The 23,918-nt window shown below is 40.9% G+C and overlaps 1 protein-coding gene across 2 annotated transcripts in view; it reads left to right on the forward strand.

Annotated features, from left to right (window-relative positions):
* The window catches only part of NPAT (nuclear protein, coactivator of histone transcription), a 34,533-nt gene that overhangs the window by 3,627 nt on the left and 6,988 nt on the right, over nucleotides 1–23,918 (forward strand). Inside the window, exons 2-15 of one of the 2 annotated variants that reach the window (XM_032790691.2) lie at nucleotides 2,514–2,632; nucleotides 4,566–4,626; nucleotides 6,897–6,969; nucleotides 7,504–7,544; nucleotides 8,499–8,726; nucleotides 9,359–9,443; nucleotides 11,700–11,832; nucleotides 13,563–13,654; nucleotides 13,742–13,829; nucleotides 15,780–15,876; nucleotides 16,425–16,550; nucleotides 17,810–19,492; nucleotides 21,049–21,164; nucleotides 21,249–21,357. In XM_032790691.2, coding sequence (XP_032646582.1) covers nucleotides 4,614–4,626; nucleotides 6,897–6,969; nucleotides 7,504–7,544; nucleotides 8,499–8,726; nucleotides 9,359–9,443; nucleotides 11,700–11,832; nucleotides 13,563–13,654; nucleotides 13,742–13,829; nucleotides 15,780–15,876; nucleotides 16,425–16,550; nucleotides 17,810–19,492; nucleotides 21,049–21,164; nucleotides 21,249–21,357 — 2,884 coding nt within the window. In that variant the 5' untranslated portion in view covers nucleotides 2,514–2,632; nucleotides 4,566–4,613. The remainder of the gene's footprint in view (nucleotides 1–2,513; nucleotides 2,633–4,565; nucleotides 4,627–6,896; nucleotides 6,970–7,503; nucleotides 7,545–8,498; nucleotides 8,727–9,358; nucleotides 9,444–11,699; nucleotides 11,833–13,562; nucleotides 13,655–13,741; nucleotides 13,830–15,779; nucleotides 15,877–16,424; nucleotides 16,551–17,809; nucleotides 19,493–21,048; nucleotides 21,165–21,248; nucleotides 21,358–23,918) is intronic. The other variant, XM_032790689.2, reaches the window with a different exon arrangement.

Raw genomic sequence — 23,918 nt, forward strand, 5'->3', positions numbered from 1 at the left:
CACTGTGGGTAGCTATTCCACAGTTCCCACAGTCTCCGCTGCCCACTGGAATTCTGGGTTTAGCTCCCAGTGCCTGATGGGACAAAAACTTTGTCGCGGGTGGTTTTGGGTACATGTCATCAGGCCTCTGCCCCCCTCTTCCGTGAAAGCAACAGCAGACAATCATTTTGCACCTTTTTTCTGGGGTCCCGTCTGCCGGATCCGCTCAGCCTGCTGCCTGCCTACCTGATTGGAACTCCAGGCAGGTAGCGGGCTGAGCTGCTCAGCCCGCTGCCAGTCTGGGGCTCTGTCCACCGGCTCCTGCCAGCCAGGGGTCCCGCTCAGCTGGCAGACCTCGGTGAGGTCGATCAGGGGTGCCTGGACAGACATGGCTATCCTCCTCTTAGAGCACCGAATGCGAGTGACTCCAGGTCATTCTCTTCTTTAAGTTTCATCTCACAGAGAATATCATGCGAGCTGGAGGCTTCTGCCTCAGGCTGCTCTCTCAGACGGCATTACTGCGCAATTGCACCTATCCCAGCCTGCCCTTGCTCCCATGGCTCATGAAGCCTGGACTGTAGTAAGGAGTAGTTCAGCTTGTGGAATAACAAATCCAGAATGAAGGATTGCACTCTCTGGGCCATGTTAAGATTATTTCAGAGTCCTAGATAGGATTTAGTCGCTATAAAAGGCTTCATGAAAATTTTCCCCTGCTCCTAACAAAAATGTTAATTTAGGAGAGCAGCTGAAAGGGTAAGGAACCCAGGACTATAACTTAGAGCTTCCATATTATTTAACTCATAATTGATATAATTCAAAGTAAAATTTCACAGTGCAGTCTGTTCTGAGACTAAAAATGCAGGAGGGGAGTCAGAAAAAGGAACAGTGACCTGTTTCCGCCCATTTTCAAACCAGGGACATTCCGCGTGTTAGGTGAACGTGATAATCACTACACTATGAGGCGTCTCTTTTTTTGCCACAGACTTTGCCAAATGAATAGGAATGTTTTCTCTACCTATAGAAGCTACCTAATGCAATGTCTATATCAATGACCTTCCTGCTCACAAAGTGGTCATGCCCCCACCCAAGGCTGACACAGCACGGACTGCATGTGACATAGCGACCTGGCTCGGGCAGGATTGCTAGCAAGGCATGATATCTTTGCCGTTAAGCAAACACAGCAATTCTTTCCTGGCCTCTGCCACTGAATGCCTCCATGCATTACGCTGTGCCCTATCAGTGCGGGAGGACTGCATGAACTCGGAAAACTTGTCATTGTGAATGCATTTTTTTCACCTTCTAATCTGCGATAACCGTCGAGATGGAGATGATAGGGGGAGCGTAGAAATATTCTGGGGGGACTGCATGGTCACCTGTGCTGCTGGGTTTGCCACACTGGCCAAACAGGAAATGAAATTCAAAAGTTCCCGGGGCTTTTCCTGTGTACCTGGCTAGTGCATCTGAGTTCAAAGTGCTGTCCAGAGTGGTCACAATGGAGCACTCTGGGATAGCTCCTGGAGACCAATACCATTGAATTGCAGCCACACTACCCCAAATTCAACCCAGCGATGTCGATTTCAGCGCTAATCCCCTCGTTGGGGAGGAATACAGAAATCCATTTTAAGAGCCCTTTAAGTCGACAAAAATGGCTTAGTCGTGTGGACAGGTGCAGGTTAAATCGATCTAACGCTGCTAAATTCGACCTAAACTCATAGTGTAGAGCAGAGCTTAGGTGCAGAGCTGCACAAGAGACTATTGATATGTCTACTGAATATGAAGTTTACAGCATGGAGATATATTACTTTTCCAATTATGCCATCTGCCAGAAATGTTCGTCTTTTTAAAGAAATCTGAACATGTTTTAACGTTGCTCATGTTTTTTCTGTTGTGGAACTGTTATATATGTACGTAGAATCTTGATTATTGTATGGCAATGTATTTTATAAAAAATTACTATAGAGTTCAATTTAATTTAAAACTGGAATTTTGGGCTCATGTATAGAGCCTTGCATGGGTATAATAGCAGATATCTGCAGATTTGCAGGACTCTGGATATAAAATTTGGATCCGCATCCATCCACGATCTGCAAACGTGGTCCGTGGATATCTGCAGATTTGCAGGCTCTGTTATGTATTGCTCAGATTGTCAGTCCTTTCTGGCAGTAATTTTATTTTCTTGTCTATAGAGAGCTATGCACAGCTTTGTTTCTGTATAAACAGTAATAGTTCTTTAGGTGGTACTAATAATTGGTTTTAGTCTGAAAGTAGCTTTATTTGGATTTATGTAGCGCAACGTCAGCAATATTATGTGCAATTTTTTTTTATTTTTTTTTTACAGTTAGAGAAATGTTTGGAAAAGGAGCTATTCTTTCAAAATATAACTTGTTTTCTTTAGTTTTTGTCAATTGAGTCCACAGATAATTGCTATGTGAGTGTGCTTAATTAATATGTTTAGAGGAACTTTGATATCTACCAAGTGTAGCATGGAGAAGCAATTAACAAAACTGCAAAACTTTCTGTCTTATCTGTTGCAGGGTATTTACAACAGGAAAAGCTTTTAGCCACCTGCCGTGAATTTATATTGGAAAGTTCAGATTTAAAGGAATATGCTGAGCACTATACAGAGGAAGGATTTGTTCCAGCCTGTTTACTGGTGAGTTAATCTTTACAGCACACATGATAAAGTTACGCTGTGTTATAGTCTGAAAATCTCTCCTAAATAATTTATTATTAGTCTGCACAGACTTCTGCACTTTTAGAATGTGAGTAAACTACATAGCATCTACCACTCAGATGCTGTTCCAAATGTTTCAGTAGTTTGAAATAGTAACCTCTCTCTCTCTTTTTGACATTCCAAAAAGCACTGTATGTGCACAGCTGTCTCAATCCTACATTGCTAATAATACTGAAGGATACATATCTAAAAGAGTAAAATATGCAGATGGTATTGAGAATGTTTAATTCAATCTGTTTTGTAGTGTGAGCATGGAGTTACTTTTGTTAAAGTATTGCAAGAAGCTACATTGATTACAGGCCTACTACAATTAATTAAAGTATTATTTATTAGGAGTATGACAACCTTTGTATCGTGTAGATGTAACATTTAATTACAGTCTGTTCCACATAAATATTAACTTGAATTAGATAAATCAGTTTCACTTAAAAATCTCAAATGTGTGCATACTTACCAGCACAACTAGAAGTCTGGTGAATGCATTAATTCTTTCCCAGTTTGACAACTGTAACGCTTCCTCACTTACTACCCTTATCTGAGGTGCAATTTATCTATAGTCTTGTCACTCATGATTTGTTTATTAACTATGCATGTAAACGTAAATACATGTTAACTCTCACTTCAATGGCTGCCCTTTCTAATGCACTCAAAATGAGGTTTTGACTAGCATTCCAAGTGCAATGGCTTTGATTTTTGTACGTCCAACTTTGATATTCATATTTGCACCTACTTACAGCTTGCATTCTATTTTTCTAATACACCATTTGATAACTGTGAATCCTTGGCCTGCAATATTCTAGATCGGTGGAAGTCTCTCCCTTATGAGATCCATGTTTCTGACTCACCAACTCAAAAAAGAGCTTAAAACGTTTTATCTAGTTATAAGCATTTAATCAGTCATGTTGCTAATAGCCTACTGGTCTGTCTGAATTTCAGTTCTGAATTCAGCTGTGGCCAGTAAGAATTAGATAACTAAACAAAGGGGAGAGAAAAAGATTATGTGGTTTATTAAAGTAAATTATAATGAAATATTCTTTTATTTTATAACTTTTAAGATGGAAAATATATAGACTATTTTCCTGTTCTTGGCAATATTTTTTTTTCTGTTTCTAAATGCAAGTGATGTTAGGAAATTCCATAGGACCAAAATCTCATTAGAATTCACATGCTTTATAATTCAAGAGAGCATTTAACAAGTATCAGAGGACTATAGGTGATTACCAATATCGAACAAGACAAGAAGCTGAAAGTAAGGATAGTAGTAATTTGAAAATCCTAATTCTGTGTGTCACCTAAAATCATGGTGTAATGAGACAGGTGCAGATGGTTTGCTGTAAAATTATTAAAAACTCTCACTTTTGGCAGAAACTCTCCTGAGGTGTCTGTTCTCTTAGCAACATGTTGTACTGTCTCAGGCTGATGGCCTTTACTTGCGTGCATGTTGCAGCTATTCCCTAACAACCAAAAATGACACTGCCTAACTTTCTCCTGCCTCTGGCTCTATTATCGCATAATAACAAGAGCAAATTAAAGGAAGTTAGTGTATTCTTGGCTGATATGTCCTGGAATGGCTACTCTGCAGAAGGCTGTATGCTTGAAAATTACGATTATTGTTGAGGAATGCATTTTGTCCCTGGGTTGCACTTTTTGCAGTCCCGAGAGAGCGGCATAAGCAGGGTAATCTACATCTATTTGCGTCCAGGTCTACATGGTGTAGATCCTAAAGAACTACAAGAACTGAATGTGTTAGGACTCAGTCTTTTTCACCATTTGAGTATTGTAATAGAAGAAGTAAAGTGTAGGTTGCTGATGAAGATTCTTTAATCCAATATTGATCATTTTTTTCTTTCAGTCTTTGTTTGGAAAAAATTTGACAACCATTCTTAATGAGTATGTAGCCATGAAAACAAAAGGTAAGCACTGAGGGTCAGACATCTGTTGTATAGCACTTCATTTCATTTATCTATTTAGGTTGTAAACTCTTTGGAGTAGAGACAGGATCTCTCTCTCTCTGTTCCTAGCACAATCCCCAGTCTAGATTGGGACTTTGAGGTTCTGTCACAACACAAATGATTGTTAATTTGATCAGAGTTTTAAAAAAAGATGCAAAGAATCCTGTGGCACCTTATAGACTAACAGACGTTTTGGAGCATGAGCTTTCGTGGGTGAATACCCACTTCGTCAGATGCATGCATCTGACGAAGTGGGTATTCACCCACGAAAGCTCATGCTCCAAAACTTCTGATAGTCTATAAGGTGCCACAGGATTCTTTGCTGCTTTTACAGATCCAGACTAACACGGCTACCCCTCTGATACTTAAAAAAAAGATGTCTGTTATCGTAGCTAGTAATTGTGGGCATGCTTTCTGACTAAAAATGTGAACAGAATCTTTAATATAGCAATGGACAGAAGTGTATGTTAGGCATAAAGTAAATGTAGGTTCATAATAGAGTTGTACTGTTTGTATATAGAAAAATAACCAGAGGAGACTTGCAGTGCATGTGTGAAATTTGGCTTCCCTGTCTTGATTTCCTTAAGTTATCTTTAAAAAGTTCAAAATGAATTATTAACATTTTGTGTGGCTAGGAGAGAGAAAAGTACAACTGTTTTTTTTTTAAACGCAACTAATGAGGGTCTGTCTTCCATCTAGTTTTATTCACCATTGACATCTATGCAAGTGACTAGACTTAGTTCTGATGGTGCTTTGTGAGACTTGGGTGGGGGCATACAGTGTAGTTAAATGTATGACCTTAGATCTCTATGTAAAGAACTGCCATGTCTTGAATATTTTTGTAGTGTTGTTTTACTCACTTCTCTGACTGTAAACTCAGCTAATAAAGTGAGTATGAACCAGGTATTTTAATGTAGTATGGAATTAAAAAAGGTATGGACTTGAGTCTGAGAGCTGTTTAGTGTCTACAGTTACTGGGAAATCCAAGTATTCAGGTGCCAACTCAGACCTACTGTACACAAAAATTCTAATTTGGATTTTTAGTCTTTTCTGTAATCTTAGCTGCTTGGAGATTCTTCCTTCTCTCTATTTGCTTTTTAAAGATTGTGTGCTCCCCAAATTTCAAGCATATTAACTTCCCTCAGTGATTTATCAAAATGAGCAGTGATTCCTGTAAAAGACTATACATATGCGGTACATTTTTAAAAAATGTGCAATGATTCCCATAAAAGACTATAAATATAAGTGAAATTTTCAAAAATACAGTACTTGAATAATTTAAAGGCGTAAATCCAATTTTTAGAAGAGACTTAGGCACTAAGTGGCTGCACTTGCAGATGTAGAGTGCTGTGAGTTAAACCAGCCCTCAGAGACCGCAGCAGGGATAGTGCTGCAGTGTGTCCACATTGTCAGATTCAAGCGCACTGGCATGGCCACATTAGCAGCTCTTGCAAGGGCCACAGAGAGCAGTGCATTGTGGTAGCTATCCCAGCATGCAAGTGGCTGCAACATGCTTTTCGAATGGGGAAGGTGGGGTGGACTGTGACAGAGTGTGTTGTGTGCATGTGGGGGGGTGAGAGTGGGATTTTGGGGGGCTGAGAGCATGTCAACATGCTGTTTTGTAAGTTCAGATAGCAGCAGACCCTTCCACCCCCTGCTTCTCTCTCTCACACACAGCAGTCCCCAGTAGTGGTTTGCTTTGTTCCGGAGCAGATAAGCATGCCGGCTGTCAGAAACAGAGCTTTGAAAGGACATGTCCACATTCTTGCAGTGATTCCAAAACAATGACAAGAGTGGCCACTTGACTTAAGGGGATTATGGGACGTTTCCGGACGTCGATCAGAGTGCAGTAATGCAACACCTTGTTCACAATGATGCCTGGGCATTTCAGCCAAGGTGCAACAAGCGTTATGTTTCTCGTGGAGGTGGATTACCCAGGAGCGCTCCAGCTGCAGAGTCCAGGCGCTCTAAGTGCCTTGCCAGTGTGGACAAGTTGGGAGTTAGGGCGCTTGTGGCTGCTTTAATGCACTCTAACTTGCAGGTGTAGCCATGCCCTAACTGACTTTTGACAATGAGCCTTAGGCTTCTAAGTTGCTTAGGTACATCTGAAAATTTTACTTAGTGTTTACCTCTTGATCATATTACACTAGTTTTCTGACATGTCTTCTCTCAAGCTACCTATTTTAGCTCTCTGAAGAATGTGTTCATGTTTTTTGTTTGTTTTTTTTTAGAAACCACAAATGAAGTTCCAGCAATTATGTCATCTTTGTGGAAGAAGTTAGACTATACTCTTTCTCAGATCAGGTAATTTGTAATGTTGAAATCAAGAATAGGGGACTTTCCTTTTAAGTGAGACTATCTACATCCTAGCTTTCCTTTACTTCATTTTCACATTTTACTAATATACTGTCTACACACACTGACTAAGGGTAATGAGGATATTTTTTATGTTTTTTTTCGCTGTGAATTGGCAGGGAAAGAATCTGCATTTGACAGTAAAATGGTTGGGTGGGAATCTCAAAACTGTTCAAGCTCCATTTATGCTAGCCAGAGAAATCAGATAGGGAGGTGCTAGTGTGGTTTCCGTGGCCTATATAGATATGGCCTTACTGTCATACAACACAGTACTGTAGTTGCTGTGGTTAATGGTTCCAAAATTCAACCTAATTTCACAGTAGATCCCACCTAAAGAACTTAATCAATATTAATCATGCTGCAGCCAGAAACATTGACTAGCGCATAAACTAGTAAATGCATAACTATAGAATGATCCTTCTTATGTTTAGGTGTCTCTAGTGTGTTTTCTCTTTATTTTGACTGTTTTATCTTATTTTGTAGGAGTATGCAGAATTCTGCAGGATTTTCTGCTAATCAGAGGAGTAGGTATCTAATTGAATCATATGGATGTAATAAATGGAGTTCAGGTTCAGAACTGATTTTGACTGAGGCCTACCTCTCCTCAAAAGAGTATCAACCTTGTGGTTTTGATGGTCTTCATACTCACTCCTAAAACTAGATTTTAATTTTCTACTCCCTTAAACTTATTTAATTGACAGTTCAAAGGGTAACTGAAGACATGACCAATCCAATTGCAGTCTAGTCTCACTAGAAAGTGGAAAAACAATATAAACAGATAGCTTGTCTAGAATTATTCACCTCTTTGGAAGATCTACCAACTGAATTTTTAAACAGCAAAGTTATTTTATTTTGACAATCACTAGAATAAACTCCATGCCTTACAAGTCTTTAATCAGAAACGTTTGTGAGAAAAATAAATGTTAAATATAGGTATTGTTTGCTCTTGACTCTCACAATCCCATTGCCTATATTGGACACATTTACAGTGTTTGTTGTTCTGGGAATCACTTACAGCTTAAGTTTGTCAGGCTTGGTTTACATACAGTGTTCATACTGGTTTCACTATTTGAGTTAGAGATGTGGGTTTTACACAGTAAAATTGGTACAGCCTGTAGTGTGGATGCAGTTATGCCGCAATAAAAATGCCCATAAACTTACAGAAATAAACTACATTGATAGAAATACCTTTATACTGGTTTAATTTTGCCTACCCTAGTTAGCTGTACTGCTTTAACTATATTGGTTTCAAACTAACATAGTTAAAGCCATACAAAAACTGTGTGTAGACAAGCTCTTGCAGAAGGTACTGTACTCTTAGGCCCCATTTCTTTCCTCCCTCTCTGCTAAAAGAGCAGTTGGTCCTGTTGGGGTGCCCATAATTACATCTTCAAGTAATGGTGACTACTGCCTGGAAAATCAACTGCCTCTTGAAAATATCCAATAATGAATCTCATTGTAGCCTTAACTTTCCTCAGCACGTACAAGAAGTGGAATTGCAGAAATGAAAAGGCAGAGAATACTTCAGTCAGCTCCTCCAACCTCAGGACTGTTGTCTGTAGCCCACCAGTCAGGACAACTTAATTCCTCTTGTATAGCACCTACCCAAATTATTCACAGACCTACAGTAAATCAAAATGTGTCACAGACGAGATTGAATATGTTGGTTGCACACCAGTCCCAAACACAGGAAAATAATGTCAGCAGTAAGTATAATTTGTTACTGTTTTTTTTATTTGATTTATGTACGCAGATGGAATTATTTTATAATGTGTAATAGTCATCCTACACAAAAGATAGCTTGCTTTGAGAAATTCCTGCTTTGCATATTCTTACTAGTGTCCCAGACCAAGTCAAGACATTAAGAATAAGATGATTGCACTATGAAGAGATTGTTTTTAATTTGCATGTTGGCTGTGGCTCCATGTATGTTGGTGGCTCACAGATGCATAAAATAATTTGACATGCATCTGACGAAGTGGGTAGTCACCCACGAAAGCTCATGCTCCAAAACATCTGTTAGTCTATAAGGTGCCACAGGATTCTTTGCTGCTTTTATAAAATAATTTGTGTTCAGATCCTTCCACGTGCGCCTAGCATCCTCAGAAAAGACGGTTAGCAACTTGAATCGTATCTGCATGTTTTTGTCTGGATTTTGTAAATAGAATGCTGTGCTTTGTATGGTGATACCAAATTACATTTAATCTGGTCACAAGAGGAGTAGGGTTTGGAAATTAGATACTAATAGGGATATTAATGTGCAATCCCAGTTTCCTTTAGCACCTTAAGAAGCTTCATTAGAAAAGATGTAGGTGTCACCCATATTCTTTTTTTAAAGCAGGTGATTCTATACATATTCTAGTTCCTGGGCCTCAAGAACGAAAATTTAATTCAAGCTTGCTATCTCCAGGAAGACGAAAAAGGTGAATGTTCCTTTTATAATTTGTTTAACATGCTTGTCTTGAACATGAGGTTCTTTGGAACACAAAAATTGCAATACTGGATCAGACCCAACGCCCATCTAATCCTGTATCTGACAGTAGCCAGTACCAGATGCTTCAGAGTTAGGTGTAATAACCTCACAGTAGACAGATGTGGGGAAATCTGCCCTTTTACCCGGCAAGTAGGTCTCATCCTGATCTCTGGTAGTTAGAGAAGCTTAAACCTTGAAGGATGAGGTTTAATATACTTTCCAGAATTTGTTACCATTAATTATGATAACTGAATATCCATATAAATATCCAATCCATTTTTTTAATCTAGAAAAGCTTTTGGATTCAGCTTCCTGTGGAAATGAGTTCCACAGTCCAGTTAAATATGTAGAAGTGTTTCCTTTTATTGGTTTTCTATTTCTGACCTTTTAATTCAATTGAAATGGCCTCTTGTTCCTGTGTTATGAGACAGGGAGGACAGAAGTTCTCAGTTTGCCTCCTCTAGACTATTTATTATTTTATGTGCTCATTGTGTCTCTTTTCTAATGTAAAGAATTCCAGTCTTCTCAGTCTCTCTACGTATGAGAGTTTTTCCAGATCCTTGATCATAGAATCACAGAATATCAGGGTTAGAAAGGACTTCAGGAGGTCATCTAGTCTAATTCCGAAGTCACAATCATCCCAGCCAGGGCTTTGTCAAGCCTGACCATAAACCTCTAAGAAGGAGATTCCACCACCTCCCTAGGTAACCCATTCCAGTGCTTCACCACCTTCCTAGTGAAAAAGTTTTTCCTAATATCCAAACTAAACCTTCCCCACTGCAACTTGAGACCATTACTCCTTGTTCTGTCATCAGGTACCACTGCGAACAGTCTAGATCCATCCTCTTTGGAACCTCCTTTCAGGTAGTTGAAAGCAGCTATCAAATCCCCCCTCACTCTTCTCTTCAGCAGACTAAACAATCCCTGTTCCCCTATCCTCTCTTCGTAAATCATGTACTTCAGCCCCCTAATCATTTTTGTTTCCCTCCGCTGGACTCTTTCCAATTTTTCCACATCCTTCTTGTAGTGTGGGGCCCAAAACTGGACACAGTACTCCAGATGAGGCCTCACCAATGTCGAATAGAGAGGAATGATGATGTCCCTCAATCTCCTGGCAATGCCCCTACTTATACAGGCCAAAATGCCGTTAGCTTTCTTGGCAAAAAGGGCACACTGTTGCCTCATATCCAGCTTCTTGTCCACAGTAACCCTAGGTCCTTTTCTGCAGAACTGCTGCCTAGCCATTCGGTCCCTAGTCTGTAGCAGTGCATGGGATTCTTCCTTCCTAAGTGCAGGACCTCTGCCCTTGTCCTTGTTGAACCTCATCAGGTTTCTTTTGACCCAATCCTCTAATTTGTCTAGGTCCCTCTGTATCCTACCCCTACCCTCCAGTGTATCTACCACTCCTCCCAGTTTAGTGTCATCTGCAAACTTGCTGAGAGTGCAGTCCGCACCATCCTCCACATCATTAATGAAGATATTGAATAAAACCAGCTCCAAGACTGACCCTTGGGGCACTCCGTTTGATATCACCCTCGTCACTCTTCTCTGAACCCACACTAATTCTGCAATATCCTTTTAGAGAAGGGATGATCAAAGCAGCGCACACAGTGTTCCCGGATGAGGCTGCACCATTGATTTAAATATAGACATTAGAATGTTCTCTGTATTATTCTCCATCAAATTCCTTATGTAACATGACATCATCTTTGCTATTTTGACCAGAATAGCTCATTGAGCAGAGGTCTCCATTGACCTGTCAACAATGATGCCCCAGTCCATTGCTTGAGTTGATACAATTAATTTAGAACCCTTTAACGTATAAGCTGTTTAATTTTTTCTCCTCCAACATGCATTGCCTTGCATTCGTGGACATTAAAGTTAATTTGCCATCATGTTGCCCATTTGCCTAATTTATTTATATATTTGATAATTGATCTGATATCCTAGATTAAGTATAGGGTGTCTTGTTTAACATAGTTGACTAGACAGAGAGAACATGATTAAAATTGTTTTGTTTTGTTTTTCATTACAAATATGCAGTTCAGTTTTCATTGGTTAAAATTTTCTAATTGCAAGGTTGGAAGAGGAAGTATTTATTTATGGCATGAGTCAGTAACCTCTTGTGGACAGAACCTTTTCCCAACATTGTTTACAATGAATGCATTTTCACAAAATATGGCATAAACTTCCAAAAATGTTTCAGTGAATCTCAGAAGAAGAAAAGTATTGCATCACCTGGACCTCATTCAACAAGTAGAAGTTTTCAGGACTCAAGTATGGTGGTAGTGGAAGAAGAAAGTGAACCCCTCCAAGAACTCATAGATGGCAATTTCCCTGTAAGTAGGAAAACAAAACACCACCGTTTCATTTTAAGGACTTTTATTGGTATGGATAGAGTAGAAAGGAGTGCTCTTCAGCATGGGGCATGGGTCACTTGCTGGAGGATTCTCTGCAGCTTGTGGTCTTCAAACCACAATTTGAGGACTTCAGTAACTCAGACATGGGTTAGGGGTTTGTTATAGAAGTGGATGGGTGAGATTGTGTGGCCTGCATTGGGCAGGAGGTCAGACTAGATGATCATAATGGTTCCTTCTGACCTTGAAGTCTGAGTCAATGTTACCGTGTTCTGACAACTTGAAAAGCTCCATTTCTTCTGTAGCCGAGCCAATATTCATTCAGAGAATTTCCATGCCATACTCACTAGGTAGTTAAGTGCATGATGACCCAATTCAAACAACTTTAGTCATCTAGGATTTAAATATCAGTCTTACATCTTAGGTCCAAAGCACTGACTCTGCTATCGGATTTCCAGAATGCAGTAACTCCTCACTTAACATTGTCCCGGTTAATGTTGTTTTGTTAATAGGTCTCTGACCTATTTGAGAACATACTCCTTTAAGGTCCTGTAATGTTCCCTTATAATGTTGTTTGTCTCTCCCCACTCTGCCTGCCCAGTGCTCCTGCCAGGGACCAGATTGTGGTGCGGAGGGCTTGCCCTGCTCTGCCTGCCCTGCATTCCCCTGTGCTCCCGATGAGCTCCCTGGCAGGGCCCCAGGCAGGAAGAACAGGGGAAACCCCCGCACCCCGACCCCACTCCCTGGCTGGAATGCAACCCTGCTATGCCCCTGCCTCAACCAAGCTTCACAATCATCACTGGTGAGTACAATATTAAATCATTTGTTTAAAATTATTCAAAACTTACACTATATGTATCTATATGGTCTTTTGTCTGGCGAAAAAAATTTGCCTGAAACCTAACCCCCCCATCTACATTAATTCCTATGAGGAAATTGGATTTGCTAACATCATTTTGCTTAAAGTTGCATTTTTCAAGACCATAACTTGGACGTTAAGTGAGGAGTTACTGTAGTTATGATAAGCAACGTGTTAAAGGACTGATTAGTCCTCCCTGTTTGACTGGGTTTCTTAAAAGAGACATCTTCCATAAATGATAGTTTGAGACTAGGTTAAAAATAGGAACCAGAATCAAAATTTTGATTCTGACCCCAAACAGCTTTCTCTTCAAGTTATTGTAGCAGAAGTCACCACTATAGTTAAGGTTAAACAGGTTTCCGCTCTGACACTGTCTGCCTCAGTCATTCTTAATTATTCGATGCTCTGACTTTTCAGGCTGAAATTTTCCAGTCTTGTTGTCTGCCCAAAGTTCAAACTTTTAGTTGTTTTTGATAGCTTAAGCAAATATGGTTCAGGCATCTGAATATGAAGAAAATACGTATATATGTATGTGTGTGTGGCTGGGGGGGATCCTGTTCCATGCAGCACAAGTCTGTAGGAGAGATCTCTTTCTTTCACATTTCTGGAGGCTCCTAAGGTGTGTCAGAGCAGAAGTTCCTCGGACCTTATAAAATTCAGTGGGGCCACTGTCAAGGGTTCTTATTAGAAAGCTTGTCACAGCCCCTGTGCTTTTCACTCTGCAGCTGTTGTAGCACATGCACTGTTAGTGTCCTGGACATGAACCTGAACTCACTAGTAAATTGGAAATTGATATTCCTTTTCTACTAATTATAAAAAATATCATTTTGACCACTTTAAATCTGTTTTGTAGCAATTGGTCATTGAAAATGCCAGAGAGAAAATCCTGAGCAACAAATCTCTTCAGGAGAAGCTTGCAGAAAACATTAACAAATTTTTGGGCAGGTAATAAATTTATGTATGAAATATCCTGATCCTGTGTACCTGTTTTACTTCTGAATTCTATACTAACTGTTTTTAATTGTGTTCCAGTGAGGGCAGTGTTGCTCACATTCCTAAACAGACAGACAGTGGTCCTGCAGAACAGGAGTCCTCAATTGATGAAATCTTTGGACTTCAGGTAGACTCCTAATAACTCACATTTGAGCTGATAAATCCACAGCTGCTATGTGGGATCGTGCTAAACCTAACATAAATACCTTGCTTTGAAGTCAGTAATGGTCATGGTAATGAGGCTAAATGTCTCCTTTCTTGTTTATCTGAGTGCACCCTCCTCAGGTGGTCTGCCTCTTGCCCTTCCCTGTCTCAAGGTGGAATTTTGCGATTCTTTCATTCTGAGGCCAGGAGCTGGGTACACTGCCCTATGTATACCAACCTTGTCACCTGTAGGTTTAACTGGGTTTCATGCCCCAGGGATCCCTCCCTTTGGGAGCCTGTGACCAGTTATAGTTACCAACAGTGTCCTTATGACAGTCTTTTTATTTAGAGTTGGAACAAAACAGAGAAAAAGGAATTAATAACAACATACAGACAGGTGCCTGCATATTTAGTCTCATCTAATCCTATGCTTCACTACCAGCTGAATTAGATAGATTTTCCTCTTCAGTTACTGGGACAGAACAGAATTGTAGAAGGGTTGACTCACCACTGGGGTGCCTCCCATATGGGTTGGCATGGTGTAGCAATTGTCTTCTCTAGTGCCCCAATGATGGTTGCTTGATGATAGTAGCTCCGCTCTCATGGTTGGGGGGTGAGTGGGAGCACCAGCTGTCAGACCTCTGACCGCTGGAGCCCCATGGCTGAGCCCCACACAGTTAAGTAGGTGGAAGCACTCCTGGTGAGGACTCACACCGCCAACAGAAGGAGCATAGTGTAGATGTCAAATACCACTTTAATTACTGCAGTGACTGTATGTTGACTTCACTGAAGTTGACTTAGTTTTGTAGTGTAGACATGCCCTTTGTGATGAGCAACAACTAGGGCTTCTCCCAAAGGTCTGGGTGTCGGGGTCAACCACGGGAGCTCATTTCAGTCGTGTGGCTTCCTATTGTCTTATTTTACAGTAATTCCTCACTTAACATCATCCCAGTTAACCTTGTTTCGTTGTTACGTTGCTGATCAATTAGGGAACATGCTCGTTTAAAGTTGCACAGTGCTCCCTTATAACGTTGTTTGGGAACCGCCTGCTTTGTTCACTGCTTGCAGAAAGAGCAGCCTGTTGGAGCTAGCTGGTGGGGGCTTGGAACCAGGGTGGACCGGCAGCCTCGCTATAAGCTCCCCTAAGTTCCCTGTGCTGCAGCCACCTAGCAGGCTACCAGTTGCCGTGCAGTTCAGCTGTCCCTCCCCCAACTACATGTGCTGCTCCTGCCCTCTGCCTTGAAGCTGCTCCCAGGAGCCTCCTGCTTGCTACGCGGGGTGGGGAAAGAGGGGTGCTAATGTCAGGGTGTCACCCTCCCCCTGATAGTGTACCCCATCTCCACGGAACAGGGTGGGGACATGACAGGGCTCAGGATGGAGGGAGCTTGCTGGCAGCAGCTGCTGTCTCAACTTGCTGATCTACTTAAAAAGGCAGTGTACTTAGAATGCGGTCAGCATACTTAAAGGGGCAATGCGCCCCTCTCTCTCTCACACACACACACACAGTGTGTCTGTCTGTCTCTGCCATGCTGTGTCTCCTCCCTCCATTCGTGCTGCCTTGTGGAGTGTGACGCTTCGTTAACAACGTGTTAACTTTTGAGGGGTCAGCCGAGTGCTAGTTTGTCATTTAGCAGTAAGGCATTCCCTGGGAAATATCCCACCCTCTGACTCCACCACGTCAGCCAAGCTTCATGATCATCATTGCTGTGTACAATATTAAATTGTTTGAAGTGTGTGTGTGTGTGTGTGTGAGAGAGAGAGAATATATAGTCTTTTATCTGGTGAAAAAAATTCTCATGGGGAAATTGGATTCACTTAACATTTCGCTGAAAGTAGCATTTTTCAAGAACATAACTACAACATTAAGTGAGGAGTTACTGTACTCATTATTTAGTATGTAAATCAGTTCTTTGTGACTTCACCATTTTTTCAGAATGAAATCCACATGTCAGAAGAAGCAATACAGGACATCCTGGAACAGACAGAGTCAGACCCAGCTTTTCAGGCGCTCTTTGACCTTTTTGAACCTGGTAGGTTAGGGTTTACACATCTGTAAAGGATGGGCTTGAAACTTTGCTTGAAAAACAGGATTGATTTAGCAGAGTACCTTTGCAGGCTGGGAGAAGTGGATTTTGTACTGTTACTCCCCTCAGATCTGATTAGCCATCATTTTAATATCTCTTTGGATTTCATATGCATCGCTTTCAAGTATTTCAAGTAAATATTATTTTATTTAGTGTGTCAGTGGCTACACATTTGTCTTAATTTTAGCTTTCTGTTGACAGGAGGATAGAGATCATGTTTGTCTTGCTATTTTGTTTTTTATTCAACTGGAGCTTTTATTTCTTATGTCAGATCAATATGGTTCCAGCAATGCACTTAGTAAAACTGGAAATGTTTTCAAGTTATTGATGGATCTCTAGTGAGAATCAGTGAATAGTTCTTCTTTGTGTCTGCATACACTGAACATATGCAATTTTTAATTTAAACTCTGCTCATTTAATTTTAAACAGAAAATTTTATGTATTAGAGACAGAAATGTCTATTTACATTTTTTTATTGCTCTAATTTGAAATAGGTAAAAACAAGACTAATAAAAATGCACCTCATGCCATTTCCAATCAGAATGGAGTAGAAGGTACAATGTTGGTGGATGAACATAATCTGGAAACAATTGCAAGTTCTTTAGAAACACAAGAAGCTAGTAAGTATATTCATATCTATAAAATCGGTTCCAGCATCAGTTTTCTTCCATTACAAAAATACTTGCACAGTTGATTGTCTACAATTCATGGCTTTATATTTTAATTAATAATCCCTCAGTCCTGCCATTTATAGTGCATAGGGAGACTGATGCACCCATGCAGAGCCTTGTTGAAGCTGGGGATTCACATGGGCATACCAGTCCACCCATGCATTGTAAATTGAAATACGTGTGCTTGCAAAACTGTCTTCTCATATAAAACAGAAATGCTCCCAGTTTTTATGTGAGATTCTTAGTTCCGTAGTAGAAACGGCTGTACAATATCTAGCCATGGCAGTCTTTTCCTCCATTCTGTTATATTCTGGTTTAATAATGTATTTACTAAGGTTTCATCTAGCTATCCCCTGAAATACCACTTGACGTCTTTCTCTAGGGATATACAGACTTTGTCACTCTCATAACTCCAGCTGCAGACCTGTAGTGTTAATAGACTTGGCATCTAAATCAGGGTGATTGGGGTACTGACAATACAAATAAGAGAGATGGAAGGAAATGATTATATCTTTGAGTTACTCAGTCTTAATTTTAAAACAAAACAATTCACTTAGTAAAAAGCAACTTTGTAGCTTACAAGTTCAGGTTACTTCCTGATACAGGTAAGTGATCACCAGTAATTTTTAATATAATTTTGTTAAAAATTGATAGTGTAGTTTCAAAGTGATATTGAAAGCCCTAACTGCTATCAGATATTCTAAGTAGCATTAACCTGCTGTTGATGTGTCATATACATCTTCCATTCAGTGGAGTGCTACCAAGTAACATACAAGATACTGTGAAGGACAAGCAACAAAAGGATAAATTTGTCTGGGGGATGGGGCTGTGAGCCAGATACTTATAACCAAGGAATTAAATAAAATGTTTATACAAACTGACCTCTGCACTCCAACTTTCTGTTCAATATAACTTCTAATCAGTTTTAAAATTGGGAGAGAGGGAAAAGTACATTGCATGGAAGATGAAGGAAGGTAGGTGAAAAATGCCGAGAAAGTTGGGGGTCAATTTCAAAATAAAACTGAAAATTAGAAGTCATTGTTTTTGCTGCCCAAGAATTACGCTGAAAATATTCCTTTCAGTATGTCACTTATGAAACCATTTGTCATTGCAGTGACTGATGGACAGTTAACACCTTGTAAGAGACTAATTTGCTGAAATAATAAAATTTACAGAAATATTGAAACAACCCAACTGCTATTTTGCAGGTGATCATTCCAGAGAGGCTCAGTCCTGTACAGATAATCATTCAGAAGAAGTATCATGTGCCTCGAAGAACAGTAATGATGGTGATGACATCACTAACAAAAGTGTAACTTGTGAACAATCCCATGGAAGCTGTAAACAGAAGAAACAGACTGATAACCTTAAAACAGTAAATGATGAACAAATGAGTGAGCTTGAAATTGCCTTTGAATCTGTGCCTGATTTGACTGATTCTAACCAGAGAGAGAATTCTGGTACTGAACAAAACGAACACTTTGTGGGATCCTACAATAATAAAGAGTCGGCTGAATTAGTATCCAAAAGTCAGACAGCTATGGAAACTGAAAAAGACGCACTAAATCATAATGATCAAAATACAGCCGGTTTGGAGTATGATCATTCTGATATTCTACAGAGTTCCTTGGCTTCCCTTGATGAAGATACTATAACTATTGAAAACAGAACATATCCAGGAACAAGTGTGTGTCATTTATCACCAGATACTTCGTTATCTGGAAAAACAAATAGAAGTCCCTCTCACAGGAGCCCTGATCACAGTGTGATGCTAAAAGAAAGTAATGCATCCAAGTGTAGTCAATCAGGAGACTCAAGTGAAAATCAAAAGGATATAACAGAAGAAACACCCATGTTGCCTGTTACTTTACAACAAAATTCTAATCACCATTCTAACTGTCAAGACCTGGATAAAATGGTGTTGGATGGTGTTGAAAGATCTGTAAATATATCGGATCTGACGAGAACAGAGTTGCAGCTTGAAGTTGTAGATACTTCCAACAAACCTCATTCAGGTGATCAGTTTACAGTTGATAAGCCTTCTACAAAAGATTTAAGTTTCCATTCAGGGTCATCAGACTCTGGGAGAACACAAGTGGAAATGCAAGAACCTTCATCTTCTACAGAAACAGATGCTGAGACTATATTTTTCTCTTCAGGTGATGATGGATGTACAGAAATTTCTGTAGTATCCACTGAAAGCAATCCTACTGTATCTGAAGCATGCCATACCCCTCCACTAGAAACTGCATGCTTGACAGAAGAGTCTAGCACTGAGTTCAAAAGTATTGGTGGTGTTTCTTCTAGCAGTCAGCCTGTGGATGTAGATCCTTCTAGTATAGTGTCCCTCAAAATCATCATCAGTGATGACCCATTTATTTCATCTGACACCGAGTTAAACAATGCAGTTTCCAGCATCACTGGAGAAAATTTGCCAACTATAATACTGTCTTCTCCAGCCAAAACTACGGGGCTATCCAAAGGTGTAACTTCAGAAGAGACTGAAAGAGCTGGGGACTCAGCTTCGGCAGAGCAGAATCTTCTTGTGCTCAGACCTAAAGACCCTGTTGTGAGCACAGCTAATATCCAGAATGAAGATTGCACTGTTTTTTCAGTTGCTGGTGCAACTAATCTTTCTAAGGATGGGGGATTTATACAGTTGATGCCGGCAACGAGCACAGCTTTTGGCAATTCAAATAACCTTTATATAGCCACCTGTGTGACTGATCCAACCACACTGGGCACTACTGTAACTCCATCTAATGTTGTTGTGTTGCCTGGCAGTTCCGTGCCACTTGCTGCCCAAGCTCCAGCAACACAACAGTTACAGACTCCTCCTAGATCAAACATGTTTACAATGAATCAGACTGTATCTCCAAACTTTTCACAAGGTAATTTGGTTAAAAGCATTCATTGAATATTTACATAGTGTTTACTTTTTCATTTATCTATGTAAATGTATTAAAAGTAAAGTGGTGTCTAAGAATCAGTTTATCTACCACTTCAAACTAACTAGGCATTTAAATAACTTGCAAGTATATTTGTGTATTTATTATTTCATTTACTACCAGCTATGGTGTATACTGATTTGAAAAGTTGGAGTGACTTTTTGGGCAAATATCACATAATTATAGAAATGGTAATGCTGGAAGGGATCTTTTGTTTTTTTCAGGCCAGAAGGATTAGTTAACTTTTCCTTAAAACATCCTGAGATAAAACATTGGCACTGTCTACCTCACTGGGCCCTATTTTCAAATGTCGGATTATCTGCCTTTCAAAACACTTCTCTAAATATCCCAGATTATTATCTATACTCCCTCTCCAATAGAAAGCATGGGGTAAGAGAACTATTCAGTCTGAATACCAAGTATAAAACAAACGATGGGCTGAAATCGAAAGGACACATGTAATTCAAATAGGAAAACTAGGGTCATATATGCTTCTGATTGATTTATCCAGCAGCAAATTAGAAGATACATCTTTTAATAAGAAGTTATTTGTAAATCTCTTAGTTGTCCTGTATTTGAACTATTTTCCTGCATGGTGTTGGTACTTGTCTTAGACTGAATGACTAGCTAGTTATATCATAGTAATCTTTTTCCCTTCTCAAATGACTGCCATATTTCAATAATGTTTACTTTAAGGCCTGATCTACACTCAGAAATTGTACCAGTACAGTTATTTTGCTTACTGACATGATACTTTTACCAAAATAGTTATACGTACCTGTAAAAGCCCTAATGTCAATGCAGTTATACCAGGATAAAGGTGATCTATACTGTTTATACCTGTACAGTTAAAGTGGTACAGTGTTTTTAGAAAATATTTTTAAAATGTCAAATCAAATAACAAGAAAGTAAGTCCTGTTTAGATAATAAAATCTAATATTAAGTTGCTACCATCAGCATACAATTTGATAGATATATTTGCAAAGATGTAAATGTAACTCATGGTCATCCCTTCACTGGTCTGCAGCTATTTCTTTGTGGTCAGAGGTCAGTGTAAAAATATCTCCAGTTTGCAGAATTTCAGGGTGGTGTTCATCTGTTTAACTAGTGTTTGTTATTTTGAACTGTGTATATGTGGTTTGCCCTATTCAAAATCTGCATGTTTTTCTGCATTTGAATTTTGTATGGTATGTGCAGTCGCTCAACTGAAGAGGAAACTGTGCTCTACATAGTCTTTATTTTACAGTTAGTCTGCTAAAGTAATTTTCCGATATTATGTCTCTTGTCCATCAGGCAGAGAGAAGCTTTGTGGTATCTAGTATCAATAACGCATAGTAAACATTCCTAGCTTGGTTGTGAAATGGCTTCCTCCCCCTCCACCCTCACCTCACCCCACTTGGGTTTTACAAAACTATCCAGGGGAAAGATCAAGTTGAAGAGCCATTTGTCTTTTTTGAAATATTTTAATTTGTATTCTATAAAAATAATTAATTTTTTAGGTTCTGCCATTATAATTGCATCTCCAGTGCAGCCTGTTCTACCAGGAATGGTGGGGATGATCCCCGTATCAGTAGTGGGACAAAGTGGAAATACTTTCTCAGCGCCTCCCCGCCAGGTAAAGTGTAACTAATAAATCTTCATGTTCTCAAAATTAAATTGTTTCAAACAAACCCTAATGTGATACTTTGATTCTTTGAAGGTTCTACACATGCCTATAGCAAATCCTATGTGCAACAGAAGTGTTCCTAAAATACCCATTCCTCCCAAATCTCAGAAGACCGCCGGAGCAAGAAACAAGTCAAATACAGGTACAGTGCTTAAACTTCTTGAGCTATATAAGGCTCAACAAAAATTGGAATTTCTAGAGCCATTTGTCTATGTGAAATTTTTGAAGTGCTGTTCTGTGAAAATCAACTTTCAGAGTGGCCTTAAGGGAGTTCTTGTTTGTTGTCTTAATGACTGACTGTCAGATAGGCTCAGTTTACAGATAGAACACTGCCAGCCTTACAAAATCTTTGTAGGTTCAAAGTCAAGCGTGCATAGTTTTTTCCAGCTTTTTATTGTAGCCATTCAGTATGTTTCTGTGGCCAAAATAACTCCTCTGAAGAGTGAATTGATTACTTCATGTTTGACTCCTGTTTGAATGCATTCACAGTTGTCATTTTAATTATTTTATAAAAACAATTCTTGCCATAAATATTTATCTGATCAAAACCACATTGAAATAGAAACAGTAAGGCAGAATGGCCAACAGCTCTGAGCACACTGTACTCCTGAGGGAATTCTGCATCAAAAAATTAAAAATTCTGCATACAATATTTGAAAACTCTGCAAATTCTGTTTGTCAGTAATATGTGGCTCTAGCATGACAGTGGGGAGCACAGACCACTGGCCAGATTGAGATGGGAGATCACCCTGAAGCCCTCACCTCCCCCATTACAGGTACTCAGCAGTGAGGCTGGACCTGACCCTGACACAGTGCAAGGGCTGGGCCTGCCCCAGAAACATCCCAGGGCTGTGCCCCTCTGTGCCAGGTGCACTAGGTGTGGGTGGGCAGGCTCAGCCTAGCAAGATCCAAGTGTGGAGGCACTTAGTGTGGGAGGATCCAGGTGTGGGGTGAGAGGTTTCTGTGTGGGGCAATCTACGTGCAGGCAGCTCAGTGGGAGATCTGGATGCACAGTGGCTTTTTGGGAGAGGGGGATTTTTCAGGTGCAGGGGCAATCGGAGTCTGCAGGTGATCCAGGTGAAGGTGATTGAGGCGCAGCAGGGAGGGTCTTGGGTGTAGGGGGGTAGGGCTTATCAGGGTGAGGGTTCGATGGGCCTGCTTAATGGGGGAGTCCAAGCTGCTGCTGAGGGGATGGCACATGCCAGGCTCCCACTTCCCCCTGCGATTCCCCTATCCCCTTTTCTTCCCCTCACTTCAGGGGTGTTGGAACAATTTGTATAGTGGGATTTCTGAGAGCCATTGAACCACACTGTAAACTCTTGAATATAATGGAAACCACTTCGCACCCCCAGTTCCGGCACCTATGCCTCACTCCCACATTCCTCTCCCCCTGCACTATTCCACACACCCTTTCGTTCCCCACTGCCTCTTCTCCCCACCCTCCCTTACCCAGCCCCACTGCGGGTACTTGCTGTTGCACAGAAAAGAGGAAGGCTCCCAGTACACAGAAGCAGAGCACAACTGGCACTAGAACCCAGGAGGGCAAAGTCTCCTTCAGATTGGCAGCTCTGGGCTCAGTGGCACGGGACCTCATGTGCCCCCCGCATGCCTTGCCTCTGTTTGGGGGAGCAGTCCCCCCAAAAAATCTGCGCCCATGTTCGTCCCTCTTCCCATGCAGCTTCCCTGACGTTTTCTGCGGGTGCACAGTCCGCAGAACTTTCCCAGGAGTAACACTATCAGTTCTTATTAAATAGCAATAGTCAGACGTACACAGTAAAATGTAATGTACCAGTGCAACCCCCCTCCCCCATTTTATATATAATTTTATATTTAAACATGTGGATACATTCTCTCTGCATTATGAAGGATTGCTTCTTTCAATGGCAAATTGTAACAAGATAGTTGGAGGTAATTTAATTTTTTCCCTGCCCCATCCTGTACTTTTTACATTTACCTTATATACTTGTTCATAAGCCGAATTTTTTTAGTAAAAAACAGAAGCACCAGAGACAGGGGTCGGCTTATGAACCGGTATAGAGAGGGAGAGGTGTGACACAGCCCCTCCCCCCCAACAGAGGGAGCAAGGAGAGGCAGCACAGCCAAAGGGAAGAGGCGGGGCCAGAGTCTCTCCGCTTCTGGCCATGCTGCTTCCTACCCAGCCTCTGATGGCAGGCTGCAGCCATGCTGGTCGGCCTCATCCCCCAGAGCAGGCTGTGGCTGCGGCTGCGCCACCTAGGTGCGAGAGCATGCTACGGCCGTGCCACCCAACTCAGCCCACTGGAACATGCTGCAGCCGCGCTGCCCGGTCTGGCCTGCCACGGCCACGCTGCCCAGCCTGCTGGAGCAGCTCTAGCCAGGTCAGAGACATCCTCCCCTGGCCCTCCCCAGATAAAGTGGGAAGGGATAGGGAGAGTGTGGGGGTCCCAGGCTAGGAGTGGGATCATGTGGGTGTTGGTCACAGGGGTTACTCTGACTCTCCGCTTCTCACCCCCCAAAAATTTCCCCACCAGTTGCTGTCTCAGCCCATCAGGATAAGCAGCTGGCGCACCGGGACACTTTGTTTATTTAGGTTTATCTCCGTGCCTGCAGGCGCTCAAGGTAAACAAACCGTCTCGGCCTATCAGCAGCTTATCCTGATGGCCCGGGAGCCGAAGTTTGCTGACCCCTGAATTATAGGGTCGGTTTATGAACGGGTTATAAAAC

Source organism: Chelonoidis abingdonii, chromosome 1, assembly GCF_003597395.2.
Source record: "Chelonoidis abingdonii isolate Lonesome George chromosome 1, CheloAbing_2.0, whole genome shotgun sequence".
NCBI classification, from domain to species: Eukaryota; Metazoa; Chordata; order Testudines; family Testudinidae; genus Chelonoidis; species Chelonoidis abingdonii.